A 21,665-nucleotide genomic window follows, 5' to 3' on the forward strand; every position below is an offset into this window, starting at 1 on the left:
ACACACACAAAAAGAGAGAGAGATAGAAGCTTTTAATCTGTATGTCGATTTCCCATAATTCCGTTCCGTGGTACCGGAAGCGTTCGGGAAGCCTGTCTATGGTCGATGCGGAACTGATGAAGACAGTAAATAAAAAAGCTTTGGCAACTTGCGCTTCATCTCAACACGGGATTTAAAAGCTGCAAAAATGACAAACGGTATGTTAATAAACTCGTGTTATGAGGTGAACTGTCTGGTGCTCTTTTATACGTCAGAGAGCGATGAATGCTGTCAGTCAGCTGAGCTGTGTGTGTGTGTATGTATGTGTGTGTGTGTGTGTGTGTGTGTGTGTGTGTGGACGTGGCTCTTCTAGGGCCGCTGCTAGTTTACTGCAAGCTTTTATTAAGTCACGAGCCAGATATCTTAATGCCGTCTAAATCAAAATGCTTTTATGAACATTAGTTATCGTTGAACGGAACCAAGTGTCATGCTAATAGACTGTTAGCTAGCAAGCTGAGCTCAACTTTAACAGCTTTAGTCATACAGCAGGCGTAATGTTCTCTGTGTGAACATCATGTCATTACATTTAGATCTCAATAGCTGTCAAATTTTCACATACGCATTCTGCTGTTAAAATATCAGCCCTCAAATACTAATTTGTTTGACTGAAACTCACTTTGCAAGTATAACTACAAAAATTCTGCATTAAACGCAATGTTGAGGATCCCCGTTTACACTCTGCATAACAGAATTATAATTTTTCTTACCTTGAAAAATGGGAATATGTTTGAACATTTGTTAGTAGATTCGATTTTTTAATGATAGTAGAATAGCAGTTAATGTAGCCTATTATAAATATTAAAAATAAAAACAAAGAACTATAATGTATTTCATTTATTAATCACTATTAGTTAACTCTTTTTATATATTTTTTATTTTTTAATGTAAAAAATATGTATGTGATGACCCAGGAGCCTATTCTATTAGTTTCTCTATTATATTATTATTATTTGCTTCTAGTAACAAGGTCTAGCTAATGTAAAAGTCCATTAAAAACATTTATTTTTGAAATGTTCGTGACGGAGGGTTTGTTGTTGTGGTGTTTGTTTTCACAGTGTACTCTTTCGACGGCATTCTTGCATTCGGACTTCTCTTCATTTGCACGTGTGCGTACCTGAAGAAGGTCCCGCGTCTCAACGGCTGGCTCTTGTCTGAGAAGAAAGGTGTCTGGGGAGTATTTTACAAAGGTACGTGATGTGTAGGACCTGCAACTGAAGATAATCTGAACTCCTGCAGTGATACTCAGTGATATTTCTCTCTGTTTTCTCTGTAGCTGCGGTGATCGGCACACGGCTTCACGTCGCTGTGGCGGCGTCCTGTTTGTTCATGGCTTTTTACCTGATTTTTCTGAAATGACCTGGATAAATCTGTCTCTTGGACACTGGACTATGGAAAGCCGATAGAAATGCAGTGCTGGCAGATATCGCCGACGCACAGAGACCCGACTCCACCTGCAGCTTAACACTGGTTCAGGACCTGCTTTCCATTTTTGTAAATGTTTAACTTAAAGATTGGAGAACTCATTTGTAGATCAGGGTGAAGCGGTTATTTGGAAATGGAGCGCCTACTTAGGGATTCAAACTTCACATCTTTTTGTTGTGTTGTTCTCTCAAACATGCACATGTTTTGCTTGGGCTTATGGGGTTACAGTAAAGAAGGTAGAAACAATGTTATCTTGTACAATTATTGAATATACGTTTTAAAAAAAAAACTATTTTAGGTTTTTTGTTGTCATACCTGGCTTTACTCAAGTTATCCCAAATGTGTATAAAGACCTATTGTTTGCAGCATGAAAAAAAATGACCTAAAACAGTTTTCAATGTTTCACGTTAAAGTGGGCAAATTGAACAGGAAGCATAAAAGTCATTTAGTTTAGTAATTGTAATGTACTGGCTCATAAAAAAACAAACATATAACATTAGTTTTTGATATTACATATGTGCCTAGATACTTTACTTATATATGTAAATATATATATCATGTAAAAGCATTCACGCCATGTCGTAATTACCGTAGTCTCGAGATGACAACACGTAGCCATTCACGTCCTCAGACTGAGAATTATGCATTTCTATATCAACTCCTAAATTAATCTACAGCGGTCACATGGTACATGTAGGAGCTCTTAGAAAAGTCCCCTCTTGCTAGATGTTACTACGAGGAAGTAAACGCTTCGGAATGACCCACACCATGTGATTGCTTTCTGAGGATGTGTCTGTGGTTCGGTTTGATAAATACACAGCTAAATGGACTTATATAAAGATAAACCACAGTGAACATAGACATAGAACTGACTTTTTCTGAACGGACATGCAATGGCAAAATAAAATACACTACAATTTAAATCTTTAACATTCATAAGGGTTTCAGTCTTATCCTTCCTGTTTAGTTACCATATAATTTATCTTAGGAAATATAACTTTTTCAAATATTATGTTAAGAATGAAGACTTTCTGTAACATAGCCGCAGAATGCTAACCTTTTTTCTCGTGTTGGTGCAATTTTGTCTATTACGCAGCACAAAAGTTTAAATGGCAAGATGTTCTTTTGTATTTATGCATTCAGTTGTGTGCCCTAAATCCATTCCTATCATCATTTCTTCATGCACAAAAGTCAACAATTGAACTAGCCTCTTTCGGCCTGTAAATGTACATAATTATCCTCTAAAACTGCTCTATACAAAATTATAGTTGTTGGGTGTTCATATTTGTAAACATGTGGAACATAATACATAATTGATATAAAACCCTATGCAACACAATAGTAATATGTGTGAAGAGATTTTTCTTATATCACATATAGCCTATGACATAGACGATTATTCAGAATATCTGCCAATACCAATAGTTTGATCATCTTAAAGGAATAGTTCAAATCCCTGACAAATTCTGTCATTCATTTCTCACCCTAATGTCGTTCCAAACCCGTAAGACTTTCGTTCATCTTCAGAACACAAATGAAGATCTTTAAAAAGTTTATATAGAGAGATTGTAAAACTAATCCATACGAATTGAGCGATTTACTCCAAAGTTTCTGAAGATACTCAATCGCTTTATATGATGACCAGATTGAATTTAGGCTTAAATTTACATAAACATTAATCAATTAACATAAAAATGAGCTCAACCGAAACTGCTTGACGCACAAGAACAAATCTCACGGGTTTGGAACGACAGGAGGGTGAAAAATTAATGATATAATTTTTATTTTTGGGTGAAATATCACTTTGAAGGACAAAATTCACTCCCAACTAATGCTTTGATACATTACTATAATATTAGAGGTTCAAATTAACAACACAGCTATTATATTCAACTGATATTTATTTTCAGAAATAATAATTACACAAATAAAACCTAAATATTTGTACAACTTATAAGGTTTTCATTAACACTTTTCTTCATTGCAAATGTATTATATATAGCCTAATTTACAGTAAAAATGCTCCTCTTTAGTGTTTTCATAGCGAACTAACGAACTGTGAACATTGGATAACTTTCCTGAGGTAAATGAAACATTAAGTGCCAACTTTCCTTGGTTGAAACACTGATTGAGCGATTACATGAGAATGATACATTTCTGTAAGTTGTAGGCTACTGTACCTATCAACACACTTTAAATGTTCACACAAAACGTGTTAAAATAGTCATAGCACAAAAAACGTGTCAAGAATTAATATCCTTTTTGAGAGTAGCCTATAGTATCACAGATAAGCGTTGGAAGGTCTGATATTCTGATGATTTTGTTTGAATGATTCCTAATTAAAGATTAACGCATCTTATTCTGAAATAAATAGTGAATGACAGTAACCTCCGAAGCATTTTGTATTTGCAGCTGCTTGTTTCGACAGGCTTTCGTTTGCATGTACACGTGTTTGACCAGCAGATGTCCTCAGCGTTCAGTGTTTCGAATATTCTTTTTTCACTGAATCATTTTTACACGTGATTGAATTGATTCTAAGATTCAGAAATGTACGTTTCTCCGTTCACTTACCTAGTGATTCAAATAAAGTTGTAGAATGATGATTAGTCCAGTCATTTTAAGCCAAAATGGGGGTCAACCTAGAACAAATTGCAACAGTAGCAAACTCAACTGATTTTGTATCCCCAATATATGTCCTGAGTAAGGAAAAAAGCCCCGAAGAAACCATTAGGGGAAAGTTTCGAAAAAGATACGGCTATTCATTATATTTCTCACGTGAATAGGGTAACATTTTTAACCTTTAGATATCTCCATGAAAATTGATTACTTACATCAAGACAAACAAAAAATGTATTACAAGTTTTTTTTAATTGTTTGTTAACATGGCCAAATGGTGCATAATCTAATTACGTATGTGCTAATTTGCATTAATACACAACAGATCTAAACATTGGATATAGCCAGGTGAAAATGTCTTAGAATCTTGTTGACATATACCAGTAAGACTATAGAGGCAAACAAATGTCACTCACCATAAGGGGCAGAGATTCAGTCATTCATTCAAGGTCCACCACTCAACTGTCAATCAACTGTCACTAAGCTGTCACTCAGGTAAGATTTCCTTTTGTTTCTCCTACATGGATTAATTTGATTGTTTGATCCAGCCACATTTTATTTTACCTACCCTTTGTCTTCTGAATTCTCCTTACCCTTGTCTCCTGTTCTTCCCTCAGACTCATCTCCCAGAAACAGTCCCACAGACCCAGCCCCAAACCCCATGTCTGCAATAATAATGAATAAAGGCTGCTTTAAAGTACTTCTTATGTATTCATGCTCATGGGTAGCCTAAATGGGTTCCATTCAGACCTTATGTCAACAAGATTCAACAAGACATTTTCACCTGGCTAAACCCAATGTTTAGATCTGTTGTGGTATTTATGCAAATGAGCACGTAATTAGATTATGCACCATTTGCCCAAACAATTAAAAAAACTTGTGATACATTTTTTTGTCCTGATGTAGCCTAAGTAGCTAATCAACTCAGTAATTTTTCATGGTGATATCTAAAGGTTAAACTTTTACCATATTCACGTGAGAAAAATAATGAATAGGCGTATATGACTAGGCTATATTTGGGTCTTTTTCGAAACTTTCCCCTAATGTGTTTCTTCGGGGCTTTTTCCCCCATTACTTAGGACATATTGGGGATACAAAATCAGTTGAGTTTGCTTCTGCTGCAATTTGTCCTACCTTTTTTTCCACAAAATGAGTGGACTAGATCGTTTAGTAGTTGTTGTTCTTTTAATGTGACGCCATGTGGTAACTGTTACTATTCTCACCGATTTTCATGGATGACCAAATCATACCGTGTGTGATGTTCTCCGAACTCCCGTTTTACTATCACTTTAACTTTACTATTGCTATTTTATCTATTTGCCATTATTATTAGACAACTATTTGAAACATTGTCTTTCAAAATGTTTGTATTGCCAATAAATATTTTTGTTTTAATGACGACACGGTTAGAATTTTAATCTGGACAAGTATGAAAACAACGCATTTAATCGTTAACTGCTGTTTTAAACTGGTATCCGAAAACTATAACATATTTCAATGTCCACTAGGAAAGAAAAAGATAAAAACATATTTTATATTTATTAATATTATTGCTAGGGAAGTTTCATAAACTGGCTCCAAGCCTATTAGATCGATTGATGTATTTTGCTGAATTGCTTGATAAGCCTACCTACTTATATATATATATATATATAAAACATATATTTTCATAAGGTTCTCGTTCTCGCGAGGTTTGGGGCGAAGTCCCGAGAGTTTCCCTCATGCAGTGACGTCAAGCGTATTCGTCAGAGGAGAACCTGTAACAGAAAAAAAAAAAAATCCGCACCAGAAATCTCACGCTTTGCCACCCAGCAACTCCTCAAGGATCAGAGTTGGAGTTTGTGCACGATCTTCAGCGCCAGTGCATTTGACTGATGTCCTCTGATGCACGAGGACAGCTCTGTGAACGCGGAGCTCGCGCTTTTGTTTAGTTAACGTTAGTTTTTTTGTTTATATCAGAGCACTGAGATCAGGAGAGCAGCAGAAGTTTCCACTCCTCTACAGGAATGTCCCAGAAGGAGAGACCGATTTTCTATCGACAGGAGCTCAATAAGACCATATGGGAGATGCCGGAGCGGTACCAGGGTTTATCGCCCGTGGGTTCTGGAGCTTATGGATCCGTATGGTAAATATCTATACTGGAGAATAACGTCGTGCGTAAAGCTCTTGCATAACCAGATCTGGCCGCTCGGGCCTCGCGTTTGATCCACATTGTGTGTTTTCTAGGTCTGTTTGTGGAGAGTCATGTTGCAGCACTGCAAGTTGAGCCAGAAAACACTCTTTGCAAACCGAGAACGTGAACGGGCTTGCACTCTTAATACGATTGCATTGCATTGGATTTTTAATTTTTTTGCTTTGCTGCGCAGAAGTCACTGTCGGGTGTCAAATGGCGTATGTTCAGTGTGTATTTATATATATTGAACATAATGCATGTGTGAGATACGTACTGGTCAGTATTATTTGGCTTTCCTCAATGCACTTTAAAGCAACATGCATTTTAACATCAAATTTTGATGTTAAATACACAATTTTATATATAATTGTTTTATAATCTTTATTAAATTTAATGCAATTACATCAGAAGTAACAGTAATTAAATTACAGAAAAAGATAGAGTAATCCCTTTAATATTTCTAAGGAAAAGTAATTAATTAATTACACCCGACACTGGTTTTATTAGTTATTATCGAATATGTAATATAAAAGGGCAATCATACATACAAGTAATATACAATACAATATTATTACTATTTTTAATAAATAATATAAATAAATGCACATATAATAATGTAAATAATAGTTAGTTATCATTGTTCAAAATCAATAAAAATAATTAAAATGTATTTATAACTAATTAAATGTAATTGTAATTAACTAATAAAAATAATCTTTAATAAAAATATAATTTTTAAATAAGTAATATAAATGAATAACATTATAATCTAAATAATAAAGTAATAATTTGTTACTATTGTGTAAAAAACGTAATTAAAACTATTTGATGTACAAAAATAATTAATAATATATATATATATATATATATATATATATATATATATATATATTAATATATTTATCTATAATAAATATATATTAAAAAGTTAAAATAGTTTATTATTGAGTAAAAAAGTAGTAAAATAATACAAATTTAAACACAATTAAAACTCAATTGTTTATATAAGTTATCGCACATTTAATATAAAGTAAATCATACATTAAAATCATTTAAATAAATGACGTGAATTAATTTGAATATAATTAAATGTATATATTAGGGATGCACAATATATCAGCCGATATATTAAAGTCGATAAATAATGGATTATTTCCTTCAGCTGAGACACTTCAGATGCGCACTGTTCGACGTGATGGTTTTGAAATTGCTTGAAATATGATTGGAATCACTTCAAAAAAGAAAAATATGTGTAACATGTGTGCATCGCAAGTCATATAGGGTACATACAATTATAATGATTCTAATTGTGTGCTTTGGGACATGGCTTTTAATGGAGAGACTTTTGTTTTTGTAATCAGGCTCTCAAAAATAATTTAAAAAATCTGGATTTAGATTAAAATATAATTCATTATCGTATATCGGTGCATCCCTAATATATGTATGTGTATATATATATATATACTCTTCGTGCGAGAAATTTAGGTGTAGCCAAAAATTGTAATGTTTCAGTGCATGTGAAGTGAAGGAGTCTGGCCATGAGGACAGCATGATGTCAGTCTCGGCTCTGACTCATAAGTCCAGGATTAGGTGGTCGTCTCACCGCTGATCTGGGTTAGTCACGCTCGCGACGACTCCTGTTAGAAACCTGTGCTGAATATTACATCATTACTCGAGGACTCTATTAGTGCTTTTCCTTCAGGTTCCAGATTTTACATTAGACATCAAGTGACTCGTGAAACCTCTGCTGGAAAAGCATCGTATCGGCGTGTGTGTTGGGCTGATGAATAAGAGTAAACCGTTTGCCATGTGGCTCGGGGGGGTTTCAGGAAGGAAAAGCCAGCATTGCTCGAGCCACAGGTCTGGAGGACGGTCTCTTTCTTTTTCCTGGACAGTCCCTAATAATGTGGGTGGATCCTGTCCTAGCGGTGTCCTCTGTCAGGGATATATATAGCGCTCCATTGTGTGTGTTCCCAGGACGCTTCAGTCTGGTAAATCAAGCCGTTCAGGACAGGTCTGTTCAACGCCAATCATTCCTGCTCGAAGCCGCAACACTCCTGCCACGTGTTTCTGGGCATACAGGAAGCTCTCTGTCTGTCAGGCTGAATATAAAGACACTTCTCATAATAACCCCGTCACGAGAGTCAGCATGAAACCGAAGTCGCAATAATCGTTTCTTCTCTATTGTGACGTATACGAGTGAAACTGCTTCTCCAACAAGAACAGGTTTAGTTGTTAAACACGATTAATTAAAAAATGGGGTAACATTCTCACAATAAGGTTCATTAGTTAACATTAGTTAATGTATGAACTAACAATGAGCTATACTTGTGTTATTAGTTAATCTTTGTTCATGTTAGTTTATTAAAATCATATTGTTAACATTAGTTAATGGATTAGTAAATGTTGAAACGAACTAAGATTAATAAATGCTGTAGTAGTATTGCTCATTCTTAGTTCATGTTAACTAAGGTAGTTAAAGGATAATTCCGGTATTTAACACCTTGAGTCTATATTGTAGTTTGTTTTGGATGAACAAGAGTGGTAGACAACATTTTTTTGACAATGTTTCCTCTCTCGAGTTTTTGACTATAAAATAATTGGCCATGGACCCATTTAACATTGGAGTCAATGGGCATGTCCGAAAATGTCATTAAAACAGCCAATAATGTTCGTTTACAAAACTGTTAAACTCACTGAGTGGTTAGTGGTGTTAGTTGATGTTCCAGAAACAAAAAGTGTTGCGAAATTCAGTTTCTGTCGTGTTTTATTCGTCATTTTGTAAAATCCCATTGAATTCTGTTGAAGGACTGAGTGCTCGTTAATATAAATGCGCTACCGGAAACGGAAAGGGGGCTGTTTACATTTGGTCGAAGTAGTCTTTTTGCTCGCTTCCGTTTCTCATAAGGCTAGCGAGCAGAGCAACTGTGCTCCGGGAGAGTAAGCCAAATAAACAAACAAAACCTTCATTATTTCTAACCATATTGAAAGACGTGACCACTGACCAGTGCAATATGAAGTTGAACTCGACTGTGACCGTGAGTGTCCCGCGAGACATAAACATTGGTTATCGCCATCAAGTGGTCGGGAGTGTGCTAACGCTTCAGATTCAAATATTGAGCGGAAGTTACACGGTTGTGAAGTGTCTGAAAAAATAGTTCCACTATAGCAAAATAAACGGATTGGAATCATATATTGCGACGATATAGTGTTTATAATCATCAACGAACACCACTAACCACTCGGTGAGTTGCACAGTTTTGTAAACGAACATTATTGGCAATTTTAATGACATTTTCGGACATGCCCATTGACTCCAATGTTAAATGGGTCCATGGACAATTCTTTTATAGTAAAAAACTCGAGAGAGGAACCATTGTCAAAAAAATGTTGTCCACCACTCGTTCATCCAAAACAAACTACAATATAGACTCAAAGTGTTAAATACCGGAATTATCCTTTAACTAATGTTAAGTAATGAACCTTATTCAATGAACCTATTCATTAGCCGCTATAAGTAAATAACTAGAAGAATAACAAAGTGCAGTTAACAATAAAACTATTTGCACTACAAACACGTGTTTATAATTAAGAAATACCAGTTTGCAATATTAAGTAAGCAGCATAATGAGGATCTGGGCTGCATTTCCCAAAAGCATTGTAAGCCTAAGTTGATCGTATTGAATCTGCCAGCAATGGTCTCTCTCCACGGTTAACTTAGGCCTACAATGCTTTTGGGAAACACAGCCTTGTTTTGTACAGCTAAAAATAACTGGAAGTGGATGACACCGGAAGCCTCGCACATTCAATTTACAAAGTGCCTTTTACATAAAAAATACGGTGGATATTAAGTTATTGATAAAAGTCTATTCAGAGACTATAAATGTTTTTAAGTTTTTTCTTCCGGATCCCAACTGTTGCTCACTGTACATCATGCCACCCGCCCAATCAAATTTGAGAACGGGATATACAGGTTACCAATGTAATGTTGTTCAGTGGACATTTATTGTTCGAGGTGTGTTTTGTTGGAACACCAGTGGAATTTCTAATCTGGGATTTCATGAAATTCCAGGTTGTGAACGTTTGCAAACGTCCCGCATTGTTGAGGTCACACAAGTCTTGTTGATTGAAAGAATCTGGAAGGTCTGGATTCTGACTGGAGAACTCTGGGAGTTTCTCTTGGAGTGGCTGAATCAAAGGGAAAATCCATGCGTTTAAAAAAAGAAAGAAATTTGAGTGAAGAACAGTGTTGTTTATCATCCAAGTGCATCTGTGGAGAACATGAAGTACGACAGCTGAGCAAAAGTGTGTTTGTTCAGTCGTTCAGTCAGAGCTGTGTGTGATCTGGTGCAGGAACGCAGCGGTTGAGGCTTCATTGGAAACTCCTTTGGTCTACTTCCGTCCTGTTTTTCTTGCCCTGGCACTATTTCTTCATGATCTAGACAAGGTTGAACTAAAGACACAGCGGTCTCCCTTGCTACTGTGTTAAAGGCACAATCCTGGTTCAATATGTAAAATAGTTTTGCTTCATTCATGAAAATAACAAGTTTACAGAGTCAGACTCCCTTTGAAAATGCCTTTTAAATGTTTTTTTTCTTCTTTAAAAAAAAAAAAGGTATTAAACCATTTTTTGGTATTTTTGATGGTATTAAAAATTAACATTGATATGGCCGCATATACACTGTAAATAAGTATAATAAGGGTTTTTTGGTGATTGATTTTTGAATCAATATGTGAAACTGAGTTAGATTTAAAGTCGTAATGAAACCGATATTGCTATAATCTTTATCTTTATTGTGACTACAGGGGTGCGTGATATATATTGTCTAAGATAATATTGTTTAAACAATGTGTTATTATATTGAGTATGTCCCTCACTTTACAAAAACACACATAGAGCGCACGCATACACTACCTGATGTATTAAAATGCATTTAGAAACTCCCCAATATTCAAGATAACGGGGCAAAAATACCTCTGTATGTCTTTTTATATTTATATAATTTAATATAGGTAATCAATATACCACGAAGAGTGCCGTTTTTTTTCTCCAAAATATCAGCATGATTAATGTGATATTGATTTTGTACAACAGTTCAATAAACAAGAAGTTCATTTGAAAGGGGACCTATTATGCCCCTTTTCACAAGATGTAGTATCTTCCAGGCGTCCCCAGAATGTGTCTGTGAAGTTTAAACTCAAAATACCTCACAGATAATTTATTATACATGGTGTAAATGATATTTGAGTGGAAGGAAAAAAGGTAAAACAAGCTTTTTTTTGTGCATGTACCTTTAAATGCAAATTCGCCTTTGGCTAAGCCACGCCCTAGAATGTAGATTGACCAATCACAGCGCAGCCAAGAACGAGCTCCGACAGAGGCTCCGACACTTTTTCACGGCGCTCCATTGACTTCAACGCAGGAGGCTCATATTTTTGGTCTCGGCAGGCTATTACGTCGTCGTTTTATAAAAAATATGGTTAAACGTTGTGCCTGGGGCATTTGTAACACAGATACGCGTTTCCCAGAGAGGTTGGAAGGGGGTGTCCGTTTTTTCCCCTTCCCAAAACCGAAGTTAAATACTGACAAGTGTCGTCTTTGGATTAAACTGTGTGGACGTCCTCTCAGTCAGCGAAACCCCTCAAGGATCAACAAGCACACTTTTGTGCTCTAAGATACATTTAGCTTTTAACCTTACTGTGAAGTTATACTAGTTAGACAGTTTTATGCTGGTTTAGGTCATGATTTCGGTTCTCTGCCCTAATTGGTGATACGCTAGCACACGCTGCTAATAAATACAGCTTTATACTCGCGTAGTCCGTTTGCTTTGTAAATAATAACGATTATAGAAGTGAATAGAGACCTACCCAGCTCTGCATGACAGTGTTTCTCCTGATATTGTTAGTCACAGCCTCCGTCTCGATTAGGATATGCGGTGGGTCATGTTTTGACTGTGACCGTTATGCTTTTGCCTGTATTTGGATGCCTTGTTGTTGCTCGCGTTTCACCGTATGTCTTGAATAAAGCCTTCAAACGCATACTGCAGACACTTTTGCCTACTTCTATCGGACACTTTATTTGCTGCTTTATAAAAGTTTGATAAAATTTCAGCAGGAAGAGCTGTCACAGCATAAGCCATGTTGATACCAAACCAGAGCCCAGATGAAGTTGTCGGAGGTAGCAACAGTAACTAAGGGGGGCGGGGCTTAGCCAAAGGTCAATTAGCTGCTGTTTCCCGCTGCTTTCCAGAAGAGGGCGGAGCCTGTACAATTCGTGCCTCAGAGACACTTTGCCAAAAACTAAAACATCTGTTTGGTTTTGATGATCATTGCAGTTCTTCATCATGAAAGTTTATTATCAACATGCGTTTTAAAGCCACATGAGTCTGAACTTCTGATATATGGTTTTCTGAGCCGCTGCATGCGCACAGTAAACCCCAGAGTGTGTGATACAGATATTTGTAAATAGCATGTTAAAGTTGTCACTTTTTGAGGGTTTGCTAAAACGCACCGTTTTGTGCCTGGCCCTTTAAATGCAAATGAGCTGCACAGAGGGCGGGGTTTCAAGAGCTCGCGTGTGTTAGCAGCTACGATTACCTCACGCAGACACACACTAAAATGACAGAAACTGTTCTGTCTTTAATGTTAAAACTGAGTCAGACAAAGATGGAGAGACTCAAGAAGAAGTGACAACATGTAGAAGCAACAGGACGTCTCTGAATGGTTAGTTGATGAATTGATGTTGCTGATGTGGAGTTAACTATCTTCAATTAGCATATTCTGTCATGATAATCTATAAGTCGCTCGTATAGGAACTGTTGTGAGATGCACACAGAGTGACTTTCTATTGCATGTGAAAAGATGGATGCTAAAGTTTGAGCTGACTCACAAATGTGCTCGACTACAACAACTCTTCCTCTTCTCAACATGCCCGGGGGCGGGGCTTATGTACATTTTAGGGTTGGTGATGTCACTAACCCGGGAGGAATGTCGTGTAGTTCCAACCAGCCGTTTGTTGTAATCCTTTTCTTTAAAAGCAAATATCTTCCTTTGCTTTGAACTTTGAGCGTCGTAACTTTGCAGATGTTGTTTATGATCAAAAAGCAACATTACACACTAACTACAGTTAGAAAAGTGAAATCATACTTTACCACCCCTTAAAACTAAGTTCTCTTTCTGAGTTTTCTCTTCTGTTATTGCGCTTAAACTGAAATACACAAGGTTATGTCAAAAAAAAATGTTCACAAACTCAGTCGGTTATGTCTGTGTGAACATAAACATTATTGATAAAAGCCCAGAAAACTTCTGATGATCTATGAATGTTTATAGGCTCTTTTTGAGTTAATAATACAGAGGAAAACCTGAGGCTCTAAATGCTAATCTCTGTGTCCAGTACGAGCTACATCAGCGTGTCCTGGTTTGATAGAGAAATGGGACTTTTCCTGTGCTCTGTGGTGGTTTCCCATGTTTCACAATCAGCACTGAGTCATTGGCTCGACTCTCTTTACTAGATCTTTCTTTTGGATTAGACCCAGCATGCATGTAGAAAACCAGTCCTGTACCGGTGTGCTGTCTTCTGTTTCTGCAGATATCACCGGCTAACTACCTAATGTCTGTAGCTGTGTGTTCTCAGTGTGTGTGTGTAAGTAGATATCTCCCATGAACACCACACCCATCATCAGCGTGCGCAGTGGAGACTTCAGCTAGATCCCTCGTCCAGCTAGTTTGAGTCACGCACTGGATGTTACACGTTATGTAAGAGTCTAGAAGAGAAACATTAGTACAAGACTCAACTATAAAGCTGTATGGATTTTGACCTCACTGTTGGCATTGTGTGTCTGTCAAAACTGTAGCATGTCTGAGCGTGATTTATCTTAGGAAGTCATTTCAATACTTTTGCGTCACAAAGATTTGCATGTGTTCCTGTGTGGCCACACATTTTTCCAAGGGTGTGATCTGATGGTACAATGTGTCCATTGCATGCAAAAAAAAAAAAATAGTTATACTAGTTTTAAATGTTTTAATGTATTTCTGTATCAAATAACTGCAGCCTTAGTGAACAAACATAAAATATATATATATATATCAGTGATGCGCGGGTCAATGTATAAACAACCCGCACCCGACCGACGTTTTCAACTAACCCGCCCGCAACTCGGACCGCAAAAAAAAAGAAAGAAAATATTGTACCCGACCGGCTTCCTGACCCGCGTTTTTTTAAAGTAGCTATACACGGGTTTCTGTGCAACGTCATCACATAGATGCGCGCGCATCTAAGAGGCAGAAAGCAACAGTCTTTACGGCTATATCTAGCAGAAGCAGAGATGACGCGGAGCTGTTGTGCTGTAAACTAACCTAAATGCATAGGGTATGTCAGGTTTTTATGATTCGCAAACTTAGTTGGACAATTTCATACTAGTCAACTAACTAACGTTTTACATAATGTTATATTAATATGCAAATGAAACACAAGCAAACAGATCCAACTCTGAAATTGCAGTTTATTATTGAGTCAACAAGAATTTACAAACAATGCGAAATCTACGTTAATTACAATGTTCTTTTACAGAACTCGGCATAACATATAGCGGTCTTGCCTCTAGGATGCGCGCGCATCCGGTATTGTTTGTATACAAGAAACCTGTATATAGTAAATGCTCATCGCGTCATGGGCCATAGACGGAGGAACTAGGGGTGCGCATTTTTCTGAATGCTGTATGATATCGCCTAGTGTTTTGTAATAAAGGCTTGATTTATTCATTTATTTCGTTTCATTTTCTTAACAATTAAGATGCTGCATGTTTATCCAGTCTAACCGAAGTGTGCGTCTCTCCCCGGACTTTCCCAACAAACCCCCCCCCGCCCCCTCACAGCAAATAGCCTACATAAAACTGACATTACTGAGCTACTGTATATGCGTTTAAAAGTAGCCTATTAAAATGGCACAATGGCATTGCTCAGTTCAACGCGTTGGGAAATCGGGCATTTTGTCCCGCGTCAGCTTTTATTCAAAAGTTAATAACGCGCTCAACATTCAGGTAAATAAGGATTTCCCGCTGTCATCTCTGACTGAGCTCGTGCGTCATCCTCGCGCAGTTATTCAGCCAATAAAGTGTAGACCTATGTATTTCATAGAACATTATTGTGTCTAGTAGCTACTATATAAATTACAAAGGTTTAATTGGCATCTTTATTTCAAACGACCCGACCGACCGCGACCCGAATATCATTACAAATATTTTTGGATGACTCGTAACCGCGGCTCATTTTGGATCAACCCGCGCATCACTGATATATATATATATATATAGCCATATATATGTGTATTAGTGTTATTTAGTTTTTGTAATATTTTGAATTAGCTTTTATTTTTATATATTTTTAGTTTTCATAATTATGTGCTTTTGTCATTTTATTAGTCTAAAAAATATATTTAATAAGGTTTAGTTTATTTTTATTTCAGTTTGAGTCTCCACCCCCCCGCCCCCCCCCCCCCCCCCCCCCCCCCCTGATAATTTCAGTGCTTCTACTTAAATATATTTCTGTTTATTGCCATAGCATAATTTTTTTTATTTTCCCAAATAATATTTTATTTCAATTAACCGGAGTGTTTTTAATAGTTTTAGTTAACCATAATAAACCTTGTGTGTAATATGCATACAAATGTTTCATATTAGAATGATTTCTGAAGGATCATGTGACCCTGAAGACTGGAGTAATCATGCTGAAAATTCACATTTGCATCACAGAAATAAATGGTTTAAAAAAAATCAAATAGAAAACAGTTATTTTAAATTGTAGTAATATTTCACAATATATATTTTTTTTTTATCAAATAAATGCAGTGCACCCTTAGTGAGCATAAGAGGCTTTTCCCCAAAAAGTTTTCCAAACTTTTGACCGGCAGTGTGATTAATTTTAGTGCATGTTTGTTGTACTGTAAATCGTTTTTCTTTCCATTGTGGTGTCTTGTGGGTTTGTGTGTGACAGTGTGTTATTATTTGTCTGGGTGGCAGACGCTTTGGCGAGGTGTGTTCTTTGGAGAATGGTAATAGTGCAAGAAACTCGGCTCCTTCCATCTGCCAAATGGGCCTACTTGCACTTCCTGGAAAGCCTGTTGGCTCTCTGACCGCAGAAGCCTGAGCCGCCACGGTCACTGCTCTTCCATTGTTCCAACGCTTATGTGGAAAACGGAATTGGGGCCGGAGGCTGTTTGGTATGATGACTGTTTCTTAGCCATGCTTTGTGAATTGAGCTGTAGATGATTGGTTGAAATTGAAAATAAGAATTACATATACATGAATATTCTTATATTTGAGATATTTATCAAAATATGCATAACCATTACCAGATTATGCCTATATTATGATTTCTAGATCATTAGAAAGTTGGTATATGGCCTGTATTAATCATATTTTTACGTAGTGGTTGATCAATATAGGTTTTTTGATGACAAATGCCAATTATCTTAGAGAGCCGGATGGAAACGGTGAGATTCACTGGAGGACTCTAGTTGGGAAGATTTAATTATCCTAGATTCATTTAAAAAGAAAATCTTGCTGTAAACGATTAATCGTGATTAATCGCATCCAAAATAAAAGTTTGTGTTTACATAATAAATGTGCGTGTACTACTGTGTATAATTATTTATATATAAATACACACACGTTCATGTATACATTTAAGAAAATGTGTTATTTATATATAAAATATTTATAATTGATCTAATAAATTATATATAAATCTATATACAGTATATACATGCAAATATTTCTTATATATATATATACAAGCATGTGTGTATTTTTTTTTAATATATATATAAAAATAATGATACACTGTACACACACATTTATTAGGCTATGTAAACACAAACTTTTATTTTGGATCCGATTAATCGTTTACAGCCCTAATCTATAATAACATTAAACATAGGGGTGGGTGATATAACCAAAATCTTATATCACAATATGAGTCGTTTTATTTCATGATAACGATATATATCGCAATAGTTAATTTTGCTTTAAATACGTTTTTTTATGATAATCCACATGTTTGATACCATTGAAATCTCACAATTCTCATCACCAATTTCACTATCAAAAAAAAAAAAAACTACTTGCCTAAGTAAAAAAAAAAAAAACTCAAGCTTACTGAAGACTAGTAAACAGTCAGTGATAAAAAAAGAAACAAATATATATTTACAAGTAATAGTACAAAACTACAATAGAATAAAGACCTATATGAAAACTTTGAGCACTAAATAAGAAACACAACATAAATTGTATAAGTAATTTAATACAAAAAAACACTGCATAGTGTTCCCTGTGTAAAGACCGACTACACTGATCTAATAAACTGATACACATGCACTTTCTCTCTCAACGGTTTACATTCACTTAAAGGGGTCATGAATTGAGAAATCCAATTTTCCTTGATCTTTTGACACATAACAGGTCATTGTACTAAAAAAGTATTTTGTAAGTTTCAGAACTCAAAACTTTCTCATTAGTCCAAAAACAGCTTTTATTGAAACCAAGCTGAGAAAACGACCCGTTTCAGATTTTGTCCCATTATCACGTCATAGTGCGACGAACGGCCGTCTCCGCAGAAGATCAACGCCTACTTCTACACCATTGCCTCTTAAGGTTTAGGTCGTTAGTGGGATGTCCCACTACTGGTAACGTTTATGAGTGACATTCACGGATGTCATTCCATTGTTGTTGACAGACAGTGAATCAGTTTTCTTGTTGGGTTGCTAATACGGTACATTTATTCTCTGCATCTGATCATTTATACGGTTTTATTTGATGTCATACATGTAACACATTTTCAACACAAATGCTTTAATAGTTCATTTTACAGTTTTAAACCTATTTGGAATCCCCACAATCTCAGATACACTTTCCCCAGCATCATTTTTCTTAAATATGACCCTGTACGTGGACAGAGGCAAATCATATAAAATTGGAAAATTGCTAATAGCAAGCATCAGTCTTTCCACCATCTTTTCCCGCCACTGCAGTAGCAGTTTAAGGCTAATAAGGCTTTCCAAAGAAAGCACATTCTGTGTTGTCAAATCTAGATGCTTGTAAAAAGTCACGTTTCTTGAGGAGGGAGGTATATGAGAATCTAATTTGCATATGATAATTCTTACTCTTGCTGTATGAAACATCACTTTTATTATGGTAACGGCGCATTTATTCCAGCTTTTTAGGAATGTTCTTGTTTCTTTCCTACAATATCACCGCTTGTGAAACTAAACTAGGAGTCTCCGGTAATCTTGTGGCCTGCGATGTTGATCGAATCCATAACATGGTGTTCCTTTTTTCCACAGCTCCGCGTTGGACGTAAAGACAGGCTTGAGGGTCGCAGTCAAGAAGCTGTCCCGGCCCTTCCAGTCCATCATCCACGCCAAGCGCACATACAGAGAACTGCGGCTGCTGAAACACATGAAACACGAGAATGTAAGAAAGAAAGACTTGTTTTTTTGTTTTTTTCACCTTCGTATACAGTATGAATCCTCTTTTGACAGGATTGTGGTGACTGTGTTTCTAAAGATCTCACAGAACTCATGATCCGTGATTTCCTCTCCTTCCACTTTCATGTCTATTAAGCAACCTCAGATGCTCTGCCAGCACAGATCCCAGTGGGGGATTCATCTGTGCGTTATGAAACTCTATTGATTATTGTCTGAGAGCTAATGAGGGCGTGGGGAGAGATTATGCACTATTACTGCATAGTGTGCTGCGTTCCCTGCAAGATCATGAATGCATAATGTGTAATATTTTGCTTTTGAAAACAGTTTTGTGACAGATCTCTGTAATTCTTTGTTCAAAGGTCAAAAGTGCACTTAAGATCTGCTGGTTTTCAGCAGGCATGCAGTAGTTTCTATGCGATTTTCTTATTTATCGCCTGCTTTTGTCAAGGCACTCATGTTTTTGCATAGAAAAAAAAAAACACCCTTCATTTTTTTGCCTTCTGGCCAGAGTCCGCGAATCTGTGCTGCCTCTGTTTGAGCGTGGGTGAAACTCTATGCTGGATCACAGCCACCTACTCGCTCTCTATTCCTCTCTCTCTCCCTCCACTTTCCTTCATGCACGCACTTTCAGGTTTCCTGGCGTTGTCTCTGTCTCACAGATGTTAATGTTTAATAACCCTCAAATCCCTGAACAGAACGGCTCTTCAAACATCAATCACCCTTTTTCATATTGAAACCAGTGGCAACAACTGGCACGCGAGTTTTTGTTCTTGCTCGATTTTCTTTGTGTAGGGCGAAATATCATCTGTAAACCTATTAACACTACCTTTCGCAATATAGGCTAAGTACGGTAACATAAAATACTGTACTGGCGCGAACTATCTGCCCACTTATTACAGACTAACAACATATTCTCATTAAATCTGACTGAATCCAGATGATTAAAAGTCATTTATTTTGACACTTTGGAGATTTGGGTACCGTTCCATGTAAATCAGTTTTTTTATTGATCTATTTTTGTTATGAAAAGTAGCAACCTACACATTTAGAAGCTATAGCTACCACAATTGTAATATAAATCTGTATTGAAAAATATATTTCATTAACAGATTATCTATTATAAATTCTACAAGTTAGTCAAAATTTACCCCAATAGATGCAATAAAACTTCATGAGTTTGATAGGTCATGAGTAGTTAAAAAGCTTTCTAATTTATGTTGGCGCAAGATGTTTTCTCCTCTTTTCATCCGTCTTTGTAATTTCTGTGGCTGTTTTAGATCGTGTTTGACTTTCTGCTGACACAGACACCAGCAGGTTTATAAGCTTCAAGACTGAATGCAGGATCCGATATACTGTCACACATGTGTTTTCTTTCTCAACTGTGTACGTTCACTTAAGACATAAATGACTGTTTACAAGGATATTTTGACCTAATTCGGTGTGTGTTTGTCCGTTAAAGTGTAAGAAGGTGCGAAAGAGAACAGCCCAGCACAGAAAACAATGCTCGAGTGCCGAATTGAGTTCTCTCCCGCGTCTTCTTGTGCTTAAATGGTTTAAAACCACATTAAAATGAGCTCACAGGAATCAATAAGCGGACGTTTTTTTTTCTTTTTTTTAACTCTATTCATGATGATCAAGTTTGTAATTAATTCTCAGTGACACACTCCTTAAACGTAAATATTTTTAAAGCCTTCTTGAGCATCAAATCAGCATATTAGAATGATTTCTGAAAGATCATGTGACACTGAAGACTGGAGTAATGATGCTGAAAATTCAGCTTTGATCACATGAATAAATCACATTTTAAAGTAGCCTATATTCAAATAGTAAAGTTATTTTAAATTGTAATATTTAAAAAATAATATGTTAACCGTATTTTTGATCAAATAAATGCAGCCTTGGTGAGCAGAAGAAACCGTTATTATACCTACCTCAAACTTTTGAACAATTGTGTAATTAATAGTCGTCATTTTGCCTGAAACACTGACAGCCAACGATGGCCAAGGTACATGAATGTTACCATGGGCAGAAGTGCATCAACAGTTTAACCAGTATAAAATGTACCTTCTCCTCCTCCTGCAGAGAGAGAGAGAGAGAGAGAGAGAGAGAGAGCGAGAGAGAGAGCGAGAGAGATAAAGGTGATGCCCACACAAAATATAAATGAGTCTAACAGAGGATGTTCACAAGTGGAAGCAACAGCTCTCACTCGGTGTGCCGTTTCCTCTGAGGAGAACCGCAAGCTTACCAACAGCAGAAAACAACTTCAGTCATGACAGATGATGAAGTGCAGCTTATTTACTTGTATAATGTGTTTACAGTACAGTCTGTTCAGTATGTGCACTCAGCTGAAGTGCACACTCGTGGGATATAGAGCAAAAACACTTCTTTAAATGATTTGACCTTAATCTTGTAATGTTGCTGTGATCCAGACTAATGGTCTCTGACTCTTGTCCTTGTTGCAGGTAATTGGTCTTCTAGATGTTTTCTCGCCCGCTACCAGCCTAGAAGAATTCAATGACGTGTGAGTATTTGGTTCATTTCTAGACGATTAATGAGTTCATGTGAACCTTTTTCGTCCTATCAGGCACATTTCGGGCCACCTTGCACTTGCCATCACGCCACTTCTGCAAAAAAATGTTCATGAAACATAGCAGGCTCTTCACAATATAGTTGTCAACTTATCCTACTTCATCCCTGCATCCAGAACGCTCAGTTTATCGACTCTTTGCTTGTTTGTAAGTTGATAGGGCATGTTCTGTGTGGCATTATGGGTTGCAGGTCTGTGGATTCTGAGAAAAAGAATAACGTATGGCACACTTCAGTAGTTACTCGGGCGTAGTTGTGTGCGGTCCCATATAATTATTGGATGTGTAGGTGTCTCCTTCACAACCCTGCATTGCTCAATAAAAGCTTAATTAGATGTAGCGTGTGTCG

The 21,665-nt window shown here is 36.6% G+C and overlaps 2 protein-coding genes across 3 annotated transcripts in view; both read left to right on the top strand.

The window, feature by feature from the left end:
* Positions 1-2,802, top strand: tmem167b (transmembrane protein 167B). Its single transcript, XM_079597164.1, has 3 exons — positions 1-197; positions 1,095-1,226; positions 1,313-2,802. The coding sequence occupies exons 1-3, from the start codon at positions 188-190 to the stop codon at positions 1,393-1,395; spliced, it is 225 nt and encodes a 74-aa protein (XP_079453290.1). The 5' UTR covers positions 1-187; the 3' UTR covers positions 1,396-2,802.
* A 2,942-nt stretch (positions 2,803-5,744) lies between these two features.
* mapk14b (mitogen-activated protein kinase 14b) overlaps positions 5,745-21,665 on the top strand; it is a 40,383-nt gene continuing 24,462 nt past the window's right edge. The window contains exons 1-3 of one of the 2 annotated variants that reach the window (XM_079597709.1): positions 5,745-6,202; positions 18,588-18,717; positions 21,194-21,252. In XM_079597709.1, coding sequence (XP_079453835.1) covers positions 6,084-6,202; positions 18,588-18,717; positions 21,194-21,252 — 308 coding nt within the window. In that variant the 5' untranslated portion in view covers positions 5,745-6,083. The remainder of the gene's footprint in view (positions 6,203-18,587; positions 18,718-21,193; positions 21,253-21,665) is intronic. The other variant, XM_079597710.1, reaches the window with a different exon arrangement.

Source organism: Phoxinus phoxinus (assembly GCF_949152265.1).
Source record: "Phoxinus phoxinus genome assembly, chromosome: 22".
Classification (NCBI taxonomy): Eukaryota; Metazoa; Chordata; class Actinopteri; order Cypriniformes; family Leuciscidae; genus Phoxinus; species Phoxinus phoxinus.

Coding starts and splice junctions, on each gene's coding strand:
- tmem167b (XM_079597164.1), top strand. Junction 1,227..1,312: donor CTGGGGAGTATTTTACAAAG/GTACGTGATGTG, acceptor TTTTCTCTGTAG/CTGCGGTGATCGGCACACGG.